The sequence below is a fragment of the Coenobita brevimanus genome, chromosome 103 (assembly GCF_032717465.1).
Source record: "Coenobita brevimanus isolate Jiangsu-jjx chromosome 103, ASM3271746v2, whole genome shotgun sequence".
Classification (NCBI taxonomy): domain Eukaryota; kingdom Metazoa; phylum Arthropoda; class Malacostraca; order Decapoda; family Coenobitidae; genus Coenobita; species Coenobita brevimanus.
The window spans coordinates 38939220-38955527 of record NC_137056.1 but is presented as its reverse complement, the minus strand read 5'-3'; the positions used below and the strand labels follow the sequence as shown (position 1 = coordinate 38955527).

At 37.9% G+C, this 16308-nt stretch overlaps 1 protein-coding gene across 1 annotated transcript in view; it reads left to right on the top strand.

Moving 5' to 3' along the window:
• LOC145415682 (calcium-dependent secretion activator-like) overlaps positions 1–16308 on the top strand; it is a 603137-nt gene that overhangs the window by 145559 nt on the left and 441270 nt on the right. Inside the window, exon 9 of the mRNA XM_080284897.1 lies at positions 12239–12408. Coding sequence (XP_080141023.1) covers positions 12239–12408 — 170 coding nt within the window. The remainder of the gene's footprint in view (positions 1–12238; positions 12409–16308) is intronic.

Here is a 16308-nt window from a genome sequence, read left to right as displayed (position 1 = left end):
TACGAGCGTGCTAGCTCCATTATGTTGGATTCTCATGGTTCAGTGGCCTCTACTATACCTGGTAGTGTGGGGAAAGGGCCTGGTGGTGTGGGGGGAGAGCCTGGTGGTGTGGGGGGAGGGCCGGGAGGCGGTGGTGGTGATAAAAAGTGGCCGGTACATTCAAAGTCGGGAGGAAAGGCCAAGGCTAAAAGAGAGTAACCTGGTCTCTGTGGTATGTTTCTCCTCATATAATGTGTACTGTACAGTTTTTATTGTTTGTATCTCCCAATGCAATGTACAATAGTGATTTGATGTACTGTATTGCAAGTGAAAATGAAAATCTGATGTTACTTTAGGATAACCGGGAACCAATTAGCCTTTTTGCCATAAAGACAATGCCCCAACTTTCGCTAATTCCACTTTCGCGCATTATTTTTGGACCCAATTAGGCGCGAAAATTGGTGCCCCACTGTATATATATATATATATATATATATATATATGTATATATATATATATATATATATATGTATATATATATATATATATATATATATATATATATATATATATATATATATATATATATATATATATATATATATATATATATATATATATATATATATATATATATATATATATATATATATATATATATATATATATATATATATATATATATATATATATATATATATATATACAGTATATATATATATATATATATATATATATATATATATATATATATATATTTATATATATATATATATATATATATATATATATATATATATATATATATATATATATATATATATTTATATATATATATATATATATATATATATATATATATATATATATATATATATATATATATATATATATATATATATATATATATATATTTATATATATATATATATATATATATATATATATATATATATATATATATATATATATATATATATATTTATATATATATATATATATATATATATATATATATATATATATATATATATATATATATATATATATATATATATATATATATTTATATATATATATATATATATATATATATATATATATATATATATATATATATATATATATATATATATATATATATATATATATATATATATATATATATATATATATATTTATATACATATATATATATATATATATATATATATATATATATATATATATATATATATATATATATTTATATACATATATATATATATATATATATATATATATATATATACATATATATATATATATATATATATATATATATATATATATATATACGGTGGTTCCTCGTTTTTCGCTGCTCAGATGTTTCGCCAAAACCGTGCGAAATGTGAAATGTCGAAGTGTGAAGTTAAGAATCAATGGGAAAAATAGAGGAGCGTTCCGGTGGGACACGTACCTATCCTATCAGAAAGAACCATAACACCAACAGAAAGAACTATAGCACGAAACAAGCCCTACCCAACATTAAATGAAGAGTGTTTACTAGTGCTAAAACATCATAATACAATAAACATGTACCTGAAAAGACATTAAAACTGTTATATAGAGTTGCAACACTAAAAATCCTTACCAGAAATGAATTGAAGACTGGCTTGAGTCGCAAATGAAGGTATGTTTACTGTTGAGGGTGGATAGGCTGGTTCCCATGCTGAGCATTTGTCAGGAGATCATTGCTCTTCAAATACATAATGATCTTGTCCCTTAGTATCTTCTCGAATATCTTTATCATGTGGGAAATGAGGGCCACAACTCCCAATGTCATTAACCAAGAAAAAACTGCCACTTTTCTATCTATCTATCTATCTATTGCCAGATGCCATAATCCCTTAAGGGGTGGGCATTTGACTTTGAGTTGTTGTTTTACTGGGAGGGGCACTAACACTCCACCAACCCACTTGTTGACACGTAGGGAACATGTATGGTTTGGTTATATGGTTACCACCCAGCGTTGTAAATGGTTTCCTGGCTTACAGGAAACCATTTGGCTTGTCACTCAATGTAAAGCCACCTGTAAAGGAAAGAAAATGCAATAAGAAGTGACGGGAAAGATGGGAGAAATAGGAAGAGAGGAGGGCAGGCACAGAAAAAGAATGATAAAGGCTAAGGAAGGAGTAGGCAGCACTACATCAAGTGGGTGGATGATGGTCGCCACCACCTACCACAACCACTTTTCACCCCCATCCCGAAGACCGACGTATCATCCGACGTAAGAGACAGTTCCCCACAGACCCAGACTATGCGCCTTTCACTTACAACCAGATGAAGCACATCATTAACGACCTCAAGCACTCATCTGCCTGTGGACCAGACAACATAAGCAACATTCACCTTAAACACCTAGGACCACAAGGCATACAAGCACTCACCAACATATCAAACTACTGCTACTCACACAACATAATACCCAGCATCTGGAAGCATGGCAATATCATCACTATCCCTATACCCAACAAAGACCCCACGTTACCCTCCTCACATCGCCCCATCACACTCCTCTGCACCCCCTCTATAGTCAATGAATGACTGGTACTACAACTAGTCACACCTCACATTCCCCTAGCCCAGTCACAACATGGCTTTAGGCCACTACATTCCACAAATACCCTTCTTACAGACCTTACGCAGAGAGTTTTCGATGGCATGAATTCAGCTAGGCCACCACACAGAACAATCCTAATCACACTAGACATTAGCAAAGCTTTTGATGCCATCCCCGGCCACAACCTCACAAACAAAATACTCAACACAAACATGCACAATAACACAAAAAGGTGGCTGGGAAACTACTTAGCAGGCAGATGTGCACACGTAACATTTGCCGGTCAGTCTTCTAACATCAGAAACTTCACAAACGGCGTCCCCCAAGGACCTTTTTTGTCCCTCACACTCTTCAACCTATACATGCACGACGTACCCACACCCCACACCACAGATACACATAGCTTTCTATGCAGATGATATAACACTTACATGTACGCACCAAAACACAAACACAGCTGCACACATCATTCAACCTTACCTCAATACACTACACGAATGGTTCACCACAAACAGGCTGTAACATACATCAATGTCATTTAAATCACACATCACAAACATTAAAAATAAGATAACACCAAGACTCAATGCCTTGAGGTCACTTGCCCATACAACATTTGGACACAACAAAGAATCCACGACCACAGTATACAAACAATACATACGTTCAGTGATGAATTATGCAAGCCCTGCCTGGGCTTCTAACCTCACCAAAACACACTACAACACTCTACAGACCATACAGAATAAGACCCTAAAAATAATCACAGGCTGCACAGCTACTACACCCACAGATCATCTACATCAAGAAACCAAAGTCCTCAAAGTCAAGGATCACCTAGACATGAGAGGCACCCAGTTTCTTGCTGCAGCCTCCACAAACCCACAACATCCACAACTGTACATGGCAGCACATCCATCCACACCAAGGAACATCAAAACAACACCCAGGACACGATACCATACACAAATACTGTCATCTCTGCCCCCTCGCCCACCTCTGACCAGCTTCCAGAACCATATCCACACTCAGATCACTCGCCGCTCCATTCAGTCACTTAAAGACAACACACAGCTGCATGCACGGCCTCCTGACATCCACCCTTCTGAATCCTATCTTCCTCTTGAGGACAGGGTCTACCTGGCCAGGCTGAGATGTGGGCACCATCCAGCCCTCTTAAGCTACTAGAAGAGGCTGGATGACTCTGTCGCTGATGCCTGTCCAGGATGCAACACAGCACCCCATACCATATTAAGCACATTATGGAAGACTGTATTGCACACAATCACCTGCGCCAACAACATAACATACACTCTCTGAGAGCTCTGTGGGAAAGCCCGGTCTCGGCCATGGCCTTCCTAAGGGACTCAGGGCTGTTCAGCCAGACTGCCTAGGAACAACTACTACTACTACTAGTACCACTTTTCACCAGAGTATTTAATTATCGACATCAAAGTCTGTAAACTAAACCACGGTAATTTTATGTGCCTCTTTGTCACTAAAAGGAAGGAAGAAATTATAACAACATTATTTTACTCATTGCTACAAGGAAGAGAGGCTGTAATAATAGTCAAATATAATAAAAAATTGGTGGGCTGAGTCTACCATCTTGGTCGTGGGATGGTTATTATTCTTTCCTCCCTTAAATATCGATAAGCTTTATTTTACATCCATTTCATGTATTTGTCCATCAGAACCAACATGAATAGTGTTATGAGAAACATGTAACAATTCTTCGTTAAGAAATAACAGCATGACACGGCTGAAGATCGTACGTACGTTACATTATGATCACAACAACAAACTTACGTGTGTCTACTTCCCCTATGACCTCTTTTCCTAGTTCATCTACAACTTATTTATCTGTGAAATATAACAAGGCTTGAGTCGTATTGTTGCGAATGTTGTGGCTGTTTTGCAGAAGAAATAACAATCAGAGAATAGTAGGTCACATGTTTTGATGGGGAAATGCGGGACACGGGGTTACTGTATATTATGCAGGCCATTATTGATGAATTTTTCTAAAACCTAGCTATAGCTGTGCTTCACGGTAATATATTCATACGGCAAATTAGAGTACATGTGTAGAATAACGGGAAACAACAAGAAAGTGTATCGAAAGAGTATCGCCCATAACCTAACCAAACCAGTCTTTGACAGGGAAACAACCAGCCAAGGTCATGCAAGCGTTCCATGATTGTCCTAAATTCAGTTATGTCCGTGTTCCATGGTAATAATTCTTTTCCGTAATCATGTAAATATTTAAGTATATGAAGAAAATTACTGGGAAATGACTTGCAAGCATGAAGAGTGGGGAACCAACCATAATCTTACCTAACCTAACCAGTTTTGATGGGGAAACGACTGACTGAAAGACTCGTTGATGTGAAGTCGTGAATGGATTCCTAACGAATTTTGTCATTACAGTATATATATATATATATATATATATATATATATATATATACACACACACACACACAGTACCCTCACATCCAACATAGTAATATTGTCATGCACGGGTCCCGTGTTGGACCAAAAACGTGTTGGACAAACATCACAGCTTATGGGGAAAAATGAATTATGTCAGCAACCCCAGGAAGAGTCACCCTAAATACATACATACTGAGGTACCACTCCATTATGATGATTGCTGGGTCAGTAGGCCTGCACCTGGAGTCAAGTGCCCTGCCTCCGTAAGACGTCACTACAGCCGGGATCTTGTCTTGGTTTTTTATTATGGCCCTCACGCTGGCTTCATTCACGTCTTAGGCCTTGGCAATGTCCACATTCCTCTCCCTTTCTTCTTCCTCTCGATGATATCTAGCTTGGTGACCTGAAGGAGGTGCCGTCACTTCAGGGGTTCTCAGAAGGCTTCCTAGGCATCATGAGCAGGGTGAAATGCAGTAGCAAGGGCAGAAAATGCAGAAAGAAAAAAGCACCGTCCAGTGCGAATTATGAGACTGAGTGGCGCTGTGGTGGGAGAAATTTAAACAAAACATCACATGAGAGCAGAAGCATTTTTAATTGGGTGACATCACGATCACGTCACGATAGCGGGCGGAGGAGACTACTTGATCGGAAGTTTTGATCAGCTGTCAACATCACAGGAATGTCCACTATGACCGCGTTGGCCCGTGGGTGATCGTGCTAGAGGCGAACTCTGCGGATTTCGCCCACTTCTTGGAGCTCCGTCCACATTATGCTAACGCACCCGTGTTACAGTAAATAAATCGTATGAAATCGTACTAATTTTTTTGCTCTCCATGCTGGATGTGAATTGTGCTAGACAAACTTGTGTTGGACGCGAGGGTACTGTATATATATACAGTAGAACCTCTCTCATTCGGACTATATGGGGGGAAGGATTGTCCGAATTAGCAGATTGTCTGGACCATGAGGGTAATCTCAAGTTCATACCAAAAACTATCTACATATGGTAAGTTTGTTAATTATTAACATATGTGGCATTTTTAGAGTTTTTCTTTTATTTTCACCACTGTCACTGTTTGTAACATCAAAGTTTAAAGCAAACTGTCTAATTTTATCTTTGTTTTTCTTGATGTCCGACACAGTTTGTTTGGCGATACCAAACTCGTTCACGAGTTTTCCTGGAGGAACACCAGCCTCTAGTTTATCCAGTATTTTCACTTTATCTGCTATACTTAGTGTTACATGCTTCCTTTTAACACCTTTATTCATTGCAGAAGCTACACTTGCATTAAGGGGCATGGTAAGGAGGATTAACTTTTGAAATACAGCTTAAAAATATAAATGGTTGGTGAACTAGTTGATGGAACGAATGCTAGCATGTGTTTAAACAGGCGCCCATGTTGTGGCCTAGCGTGATCCGAGACTAAACGAATGACGATCGCTTTCCGCACCGATACTGAGAATGACTTAATAATTACTTTCAGCATTTTTTGGAGCTTATTATTTTTTAATTTTGTCCGAATTAACAAAAATCCGGATCAAAGGGGTCCAGACCAAAGAGGTTCTACTGTATATATATATATATATATATATATATATATACAGTCATCTCTCCTATAGTGCGCCATTGCAAAGTGCGTCTCACCTAATGTGCGATTGAGGTCTGACAATAATTAATTATTAAGGAAGTGCGTTTGCTACTTGCGATGTGCGACGAGCATGAAAAATTGAGGCAAATACAGTATTTTCTCGCAACTCATGAGCATAATTTGTAGTGCGCGATAGATAAGGGTGGGGCTGGTGAGTATGTGTGGTGGGGTACAGCTGGTGTGTGAGTGAATGGTGGCAAGGGAGGTTCCAGTGTCGTGACATTATGGCGAGGGAGGGGCCGACGTCACTGTGCACTGTGACGTCGGGAGCATCTGCGCAGTTTCCCCTCACCTCCCCATGGGTTAGGTGTGGCAGGGAGGTTTTGAAAGTGAATGAGTTGGATAAAAGAGAGAAAAAGATAGAGTATTAGGAGAAATTGAAAGATGAGTGGAATGCAGTGAAAGATCAGGAAAATGGCAGGGTGGAGGAGGAATGGCAGTTGTTTAAGAGTGCTGTGGTGGGGCATGCAGAAGAGGTGTGTGGTGTGAGACTTGTGGGTGGTGGTGTAAGAAAAGGAAGTGAATGGTGGTGCGAGGCAGTAAGTATGGCTGGGGATGAGAAGAGACGTGCATATGAAGTGTGGCTGCAGAGGAAGGACAAGATGTCATATGAAAGGTATAAGGAAAAGAGGAATAGGGTGAGAAGGGCTGTGCGTGATGCTGAAGTGGCAGCAGATGAGAGGTGGGGTAGGCGGCTGACAGAGAATTTTCAACAGAATAAGAAAATGTTTTGGAAGGAGGTGAAAAGGGTGTGAAAGGGAGAGTCTGGGAAGGAAGAACAAGTAAAAGCAGAGGATGGAAGGATGTTAATTGAGATGGATGCAGTAAGGAAGAGATGGGCAGAGTATTTTGAAAGATTGTTAAATGTAGAGGAGGAAAGGGTGGCTGAGATTGTGGCAGATGGAAGGGTGCAAGGAATAAATGAGTTGGGAGAGTTGAATGATTCTTTGATCACAAAGGAGGAAGTGGAGAAGGCAGTAAAGGAGATGAAAACAGGGAAAGCTGCAGGTATGGATGGGTGTGCTGTGGAATGCCTGAAGGGTGGTGGAGTGACTTTTGTTAACTGGTTAGTAATATTGTTGAATGTGTGCTTTGTGAAAGGTATGGTACCAGTTGACTGGGCAAGTGCTTGTGTGGTCCCATTGTATAAAGGCAGGGGTGATGAGTATGAATGTACTAGCTTTAGGGGTATAAGTCTTTTGAGTGTTGTAGGTAAGGTTTATGGTAAAGTGTTAAGTATGAGAGTTAGAGAGGGTACAGAGGGAGTGATTGGTGATGAGCAGTGTGGCTTTAGGAAAGGGAGGGGATGCATGGCTCAGGTGTTTGCTGTGAGACAAGTGTGAGAAAAGTATTTAGCGAAAGGCAAGGATGTGTTTTGGGCATTCATGGATTTAGAGAAAGCGTATGGAAGGACACAAGTCAAGAGTGAGAGCAGTGGAAATGAATTATTTAAGAGGAGCCTGTGGAGTCACACGGAGAGACAGGCTGACGAATGAGGATATAAATGAGTGTTGAGGTGTTGATGTGGATGTGATAGGAAGCGTTATGAGGAACACACTGAGGTGGTTTGGCCATGTGGAGAGGATGGAGGGTGAAAGACTGACGAAGAGAGTGTATGTGAGTGAGGTGGAGGGGGGAAGAGGGAGGGGGAGGCCGAGGATGAGATGCAGGGATGGGGTGGAGAGGTATATGAGAGAGGGGGGTGTGAGTTGGGAGCAGGGCAGTGAAATGGCGGGGGACAGGGTGACTTGGAGGCGATTTGTTTGTGGCCACCCCAAGCGGGATTGAGGCGTCTGGCAATAGATAGATAGTATGATAGAATTGATAGGGAGGCTTTGTGCACTGTTTTAAGATTGAATGGACTTGATGGTAGGTTACTAAAAGGGGTGAAAAGTTTTTATGTAAATAGTAGAGCGTGTGTAAGAGTGGGAAATGCTGTGAGTGATTGGTTTCCTGTGAGAGTGGGTCTGCGACAAGAATGTGTGATGTCGCCTTGGTTGTTTAATATTTACATGAATGGTGTTGTAAGAGAGGTGAATGCAAGAGTTTTAGGTGGAGGTCTGAGTCTGGTGAATGTTGATGGTGGAGAGTGGAATCTGAAGCAGCTGCTGTTTGCAGATGAAACTGCACTGGTGGCTGATTCAGAGGAGAGATTGAGACAGTTGGTAGAGGAGTTTGGAAGGGTGTGTGAAAGGAGGAAATTGAAAGTAAATGAGAATAAGAGTAAAGTGATGAAGTGTATGAGGTTACTAGATGGTAGGGGGATGAATATAGTTTTGAATGGTGAGTTGCTTGAGGAGGTAGAGTGTTTTAAATATCTAGGGTCACATGTTGCTGTGGATGAAAGAATAGATGCAGAAGTGAAGTTTAGAATAAATGAAGTAGGAAAGGTGCTGGGAGGAATGAAAAAAGTGTTTAGATGTCGTTCGCTTAGAATGGATGTAAAGAGGAGGCTGTATGAGGATGTTGTGGTACCGACTGCGTTATATGGGGCTGAAACATGGAATATGGGTGTAGCAGAGAGGAAAAGTTTGAATGTAATGGAGATGAGGTGTCTGAGGAGTATGTGTGGAGTGACGCGTATGGATCGAGTGCGAAGTGATGAAGTGCGAAGGAGAACTGGAGTTGTTCGGGAGATGGCTGATTGAGTTGAGCAGAGGGTGTTGTGATGGTTTGGGTATATGGAGAGAATGGATAACGAGCAATTGGTGAAAAAGATAACTAGATCTGATGTGAGATGTTTAAGGCTGAGAGGAAGACCACGAATAGGATGGATGGACAGTGCGAAGAGAGCGCTGGATGCGAGAGGGATGTCTGTTGAGCAAGGAAGAGTGGCTGTGTGTGACAGAAATAAATGGAGAGAAATTGTGAATGAATAAGTGATGACGCAGCCCTGAGGGGATACTCTCCCGCATTTGGTCCGATCGGCTAATCAGGTCAGGTGCGGGTAAGGGGATTGGTCTGTTATGGTGTGGCAGGGGTAAACCAGCTCTGCTGTCGGGCCCTGCTGCGGATGTCACTGATTGCATTGCGCAGTTGACCCTAGTGCGGTGTGGTGCGGTGAGGATCTGTCCGTTCTTCCCTTTGGGGCTAAGATGAGAATGATTGTGTTTGAATGAATGAGTAAATGGGGAGTGTGTCGTCCTGTCTCGGCTACCTTCCTTTCTTTGGGGGAAGGAGCCTAGGTATATGGATAGATTCTTGCATGTTTTTTCTATTGTAAGTTTTCCCTTTGCATTTTAGTTAGGGATAGGCATTGGTGAACCAATATACGAAAATTCAGGATGTGTTGCACATAAAGCCATTTTAACATGGGATCCTATGCTTCACAAAGTGCGAATTAATAAAGTGGGACGGGCTGTGTCACCCATATTCACGCACTTTACGCTAGATGACTGTGTGTATATATATATATATATATATATATGTATATCACTTCTGACTCCAAATATTTACTAGCAGCTATTAAAGCAATTTACAAACCATTGGGTACATTTTTCCTTGGCTGCTTTTTTTTCAGTAAGGAAACAGCCAAGTATTATCACACATTTCTACCCTCCCATTAATTTTCATTTTCTATTCTTCCTTTTGTTTTCTGGTTTCTGGTTACATAAAAAAAAAAAAAAAAAAAAAATCACCCAGTACAGTGTTATGCCTGTTACTTTATTAGGTTGGAAATGTGGTTAGGATGGGTGATGTGGCTGCATGATGATGGAGGAAACACAACATGGCCATGTTGGTGGCCAGGCATCAGTGAGACGAATTACTGAAATGGCGGTCATTTATCGAATCAGCAATTTTTAATTTATACTTCCTATCACTGTATAGTTTCATACACACCTAATTATCTGAAATCTGGTAATATAAAATTGTGCTTGATTTAACTATTAATTTTTAAAAATCAGGATTTAGAGCAAAAACATGCTAAAGTTAGTGTTTCTCTTTTAGATTGCCAGTTGGCCTTGACAGATTTCTGTTTTGCATAAATATTGATTTAATTTTCAAATGAATATACCTGCATTTTAAATCATTATTTATGCAAAACAGAAATCAGTTGTTAGCTAAAGACGACACACTTTTGCAAACTTTAGCAGTTTTACGCGCTGAATCCTGAATTTTTATTAATACTTAAATTAGGCACAACTTTTTTTTTACTGAATTTCAGATATTTAATTGTCTGAACCCTTATAGTGATAAAAATTTTAATATTTTCCAATTAAAAGTGCTGATTCGGTAAATAACCACTGGTTTAGTCATTCGTTGCACTAGCCTGGCAGAGGTTGGTGACATGAGTGGTGTGAGCCATGCCCAATGACTGTATGTTGTGACTTACATGACTCATTTCCACAGGAATTAATCAATAGAATATACAATACTAAAAATTTTTTATACTGTTTTCACTACATTTGTTGTAATTATGGTAATGATACAATAATTCTGTAATGGAAAATGATGTTACTGTGGAAGGTAATACTGTATGATGCATGATGACTGCACCTCTTATGTAATTGTAACTGACTGAAGATTTAGGAAGATATAATGCAGTGTTACAGTAATACATTGGTTTGGTAATTGTAAAAATGACTGAAGCTCAGTCAATAAGACTTGAATTATGAGTTGCCAGTATTGAAGTGCAGAGAACATTTGGTGTTGCCATATTGGAGTTTAGGTCTGTTCCAAAGACTGGAAAGTCCCTGAAACCAGGAACCCTCAGGTCTCAAGCTTGCCAATTAAAAGATCGTATACTTGTAGTTGTTATATGGAGAGGGGTACTAACCCCCTGCCAGCCCATTTGTTGACACGTAGGGAACAGGTATGGGTTGGTTATATGGTTACCACTCAGCATTGTAATTGGACTCCTGGCTTACAGGAAAGCATTTGGCATGTTATTAATGTAAAACCACATGAAAAAGAAAGAAGCTTGCTAAAAGTGCCAGGAATGATGGGAGAAACAGGGAGAGAGGAGGGCAGACAAAGAAAGAAAAAAAATGATAAAGGTGAAGGAAGAAGTAGGCAGCACTATATTAAGTGAGTGGATGATGATGATCATTCAAATCCTAATATTTTAGTATAAGCCTGTGAATTAACACCAGATGCTGTTGGCATCCCTACGTCAAGTGGGGTTGGTGGAGGATTAGTGCCCCTCCCTGTAAAACAATTAACTCTAAGCCCTTGGCCACCCTGTCTGGGATACATGGCGTCTGGCAATGAATGAATGAATGAAACTTAACCCTGGGCACAGTTCAGATATTCCAACTATAGTATAAGCATTTCACATCCCCATGCTTGTGGCTTTATCTCACTCTGATGATTTTATTTTCTCCACATCTACACAATTTGCACCTGTTATAACACATCACACTACAATAATTCTGTTCCTTTACTACACCCACATGAAAATTGACACTACAGTACTCACCTTATTCCTTATACAGTACTACAGCTTTCTAACTGTCCTCTTTACTTAAAACATACTACAGTACAGTGTACCTTTCCCACCCCTACATGAGAATTTTCTTCACTTATATAATACCCTACGATACAACTAAAGTTCTCTTACTGTCACCCTAACTAGAACCGAAAATTGATGCCGAAATTTGTGGTGAAAGAGATGGAGTCTCTGTACTTGGAGGAGCTCAAAACCTCGATAAACCTGTTGATGGCCAACCTGGAGAGTCTGCCAGTGTCCAAAGGGTCTCAAGAGGGCAAGTACGGCTTGCAGAAGCTTAGAAAATACAATCATAGGTAAGTCTTTGACCTGCCATGTTTTGCCCTCATTTTTTTAATTCATTATGGTTGATTTTGTTTTTCTTAATTTTATTGTTTATTTACCTTGTCTTTCAGCATTTTTACTTATTTTTAATAGTTATATGAAGTACGTATTATGAATAACAATATGTATAATACAGTATGTACACATGTATCTGTGGGTTTGATTTGCTTAGCCAAGAGTGTACAACAAGAAATACAGTTGCCACACCCACAGATTCACTATACCTGATCGTACTGCTCTCGTTCCCTTTCTCCTTCTCTCTTTGTCTTTATCTCTCTCCCATTAGGCTTGTTGCTCACCCTGGTTGGTTAGCCTGGATGAAGAGATGCCATTCGTTTTCTTTTTATCCACTTTGTTAAGTGTACCCAGTTTTTATATCATGATTGAATTGCTGTGGTGATTCGTTTCTCCCTGTTCATTTTGAGTCGCAAAGTTGTCTTGATGCATAGCTGAAGTTTGCGCAGTCATGGCTTTTTTTCTTCCGCTTATGTAGACCTAATGTTTTTATTACCATAGTAGCCTGGTTTTTGTTTTATACTTTTGCTGTATTGCTACTGAAGTTTATTTTCTTTCTCTTCCTCCCCCGCCCCCCTTTGCAGCACTGTTTAGCGTATTCCATCTTTTTAGCATTTTCAGAACAATCATATTTTCTCAAGATGGTTTTTAGTGTTGAGACTGCATGCAGTAGCTTTATTAAATGCATTTTTTTTTTTTTTTTTTTTTTTTTTTTTGTTTTAAATAACGAATGGCTGGATGGCAAAGCTCTTAATTCATCCTACCTACATAAAAGGGACATTTTGCACAAGATTTAAGCATTGCTTCCTTTTAAAACAAGGTATAAACCAAGAATACAAGTAATTTGTTCTAATTTTAGTGTTTTTAAAGCTGCATATTCATTTTGCCTTGTATCTTTGAACATTTTTTTTGTGCAGAGTCCTTGTAGATATTGGCTGGGTGACTTCAGTCCTGCTTGACTCCATGCTGGCAGTTTAGTCTCTGCTACAGTCAGGAGTTTCTCCTTACCCAGCCAGACCTCCTCCCAGTTGCTCACTCTCTGAATCCTCATTGAATTTCCTGTGGTCAGAAGCAGAAAACCCGGTAGCAGCTGACATTTTGTCCTGGCAGACTGGGATGTTTTGACCCCCTTCTCTGTTGTAGGTTGTTGGGTTGAATAAAGCCTGAATTTGGATCATCATCCCCTCAGCAACCCAGTAACTTCAAATAGAGGAAGGAATGAAGGTGCATCTCTGAATGTGAATAAAAATCGCAGTGATTGCAAGGTTTTCTCATGTCCACAGTAAACGATCGAGTGTAACTTTACTGATGGAATCCTTGATTCCCACTTTAATCTTTCTCATTTCACCACTGATGCTTTACCATTATAGCTGATTTTTGACATGTTAAGAAGTATGATTATGTTGTGCTACTAAAATAATAAAGTTTGTACAGTACAGTAACGTGATCATACCAAATCTTGGTGTTTAAAAGCTACAGTGAAATAAGCAAAAATGCAATCAGATTTACGTGATAACAGAAATATTGTTATTTAATCCACTGAATTTATGATTTTTTAAAATAACGTCTCATTTTATTGTTTCATTTTTGAAAATTTCCTTTATTTATTTTTTGCGATTCACATTTTTGGGGAGTGAACAGGTTGCTTTTGTTCCGACTTTTCATTTTCAGATGGGCTCCCAAAATACTGCCCCCGGTGCTAGAGTTTCTTGTAGGGGTCTTCGCCACGATAGGATGCCCCTCCCTTATTGCAAACGTAGCAGCCTTTTGGTATATTTTACTAAATTTCTTATAAGAGTCTGTGTTTTCAAATCCACCCTTCTCTATTTCCAGTTGTGTGTGTGTCTTTCTCTCTTCCCTTTGTTTTATTTATTTATTTTTAATTCCTCCATGCCCCAAATTTGGCTGAATCCTGTCTAGTGATGTGCTAATCCTTGTCTCTGTAAACCATCCTTTCAATGCATTCATGTTATTGTTGATCAGTTTATCACTTACGTTATTTACAGATATCAGTACCCATTAGTAATATAATATACCAAATACTTACTATTGTGATTGCTTTATACTACTGAATGTTTTTTTTTTTTCTGACAGTACATTCTAAGATTTGTAGTTATTATTCTGTATTTTATTTTCATAAAGTTAGTTAATGATTATTGCGAGCATTATGTGGTCATTGCAACTTACGTTTGTTTTTTTTTGTATATATATATATATATATATATATATATATATATATATTTATATATTTCACTTTTTTGTCGTTTGTTTTAAATGATTGTGACCTAGATTCTTCTTCCCAACTCTCACTTTATAAATTTACCTGTTTGGCAAATATTTGAATCATAGGGATAGTTCCAAAGAGCCACTCTGCATTGCAACCTTTTTTTTTTTTTTTTATTTTTTTTTTTTTTTTTTTCTAATATCCTAGACACACCATTTGGTAGTGAGTTACAGTGATTTCTCATACAGTACTGTTATGTATGTCTTATCTGTTAGAAAATTGGTTCAAGGAAACAGTAGATGTTTGGAAAACATCTGCTACTTGGTGGTTGTTGCTTCAAACATTATTTATATTATTATTGCATAATTACTCATCCCTTGAATTATAGTAAGGGTTATTGAAAAATTGTGTAATACATCATTCCTATGATTACATATGTTGCCATATCTGTGCCCCAGTACAGTAAATTCAGTGTACATTGTGCTTAATACTGGACATTAGGTTTTTGTCACCCTTGTTTTGTTTGCATGGTCATACAAACATGCCACATCTTATGACCTCTATCTTTCTCCACTTCCATCCCCCCCCCTTTATACCATTGATTGTTACTGAACACACCTGGTACTACGTCTTGAAAAAGGTTGACTTGTTTAACGTTACTGAAGTTTGGTTGTATTTTGTGCAGCTCCTTTTCTGTTTGTTAGGGAAAATTTGGCAGTTCATCTTAAAAAATCATATTAATTTACATTTTGATTGTCAGTGGCAGGCTTTGCACATTGCCTTTACATGTAGTAATTTTTCCTTTATTGGAGTGCACTGATAGTAATTGTACTTTCAGCTTTTTAGTAACACAAGTCACAGTATTTCGTTCTGCTATAGTGCCATACTACATTTCATTGCATTGTGGGATATGAAATATTGCTTTAAAAAAAAGAAGTTTTAAACTTTCAGTACTATATTATCCCTACCATTCCTCGTTATTTTTATTTCATATATAAATGAAAGCAGGAACATCGACCGTAATTCCTGAAAATGTTTAATGGTTGCAACAGATACAGCTTCTTTATCAAACCATTCTCTCATATTTATTGAAAAAAAGATATATATATATATATATATATATATATATATATATATATAATATGGACTTTACACACACATACAAATGTGCATATATATATATATATATATATATATATATATATATATATATATATATCATATATATATATATATATATATAAATATATATATATATATATATATATATATATATATATATATATATATATATGCACTGTGTGTGTGTGTCTGTATGTATATATATATATATATATATATATATATATATATATATATATATATATATATAATTTTTTTACTAATACAGACACACACACACACACTGTGTGTGTATATATATATATATATAATACAGACACACACACACACAGTGTGTGTATATATATATATATACACACACACATTTTCCAATCCTATGTTGCCCCACGAGGAGCATAAGCGCCTGGGGCTGGGCAAGTTGGTTCTGACATTTAAGTTGAGAGTGACCAGCCTCATTCATCCCTGAGTGGCATTACGTGAGCATTAAACCCCAGCCACCCGTTGGATATAA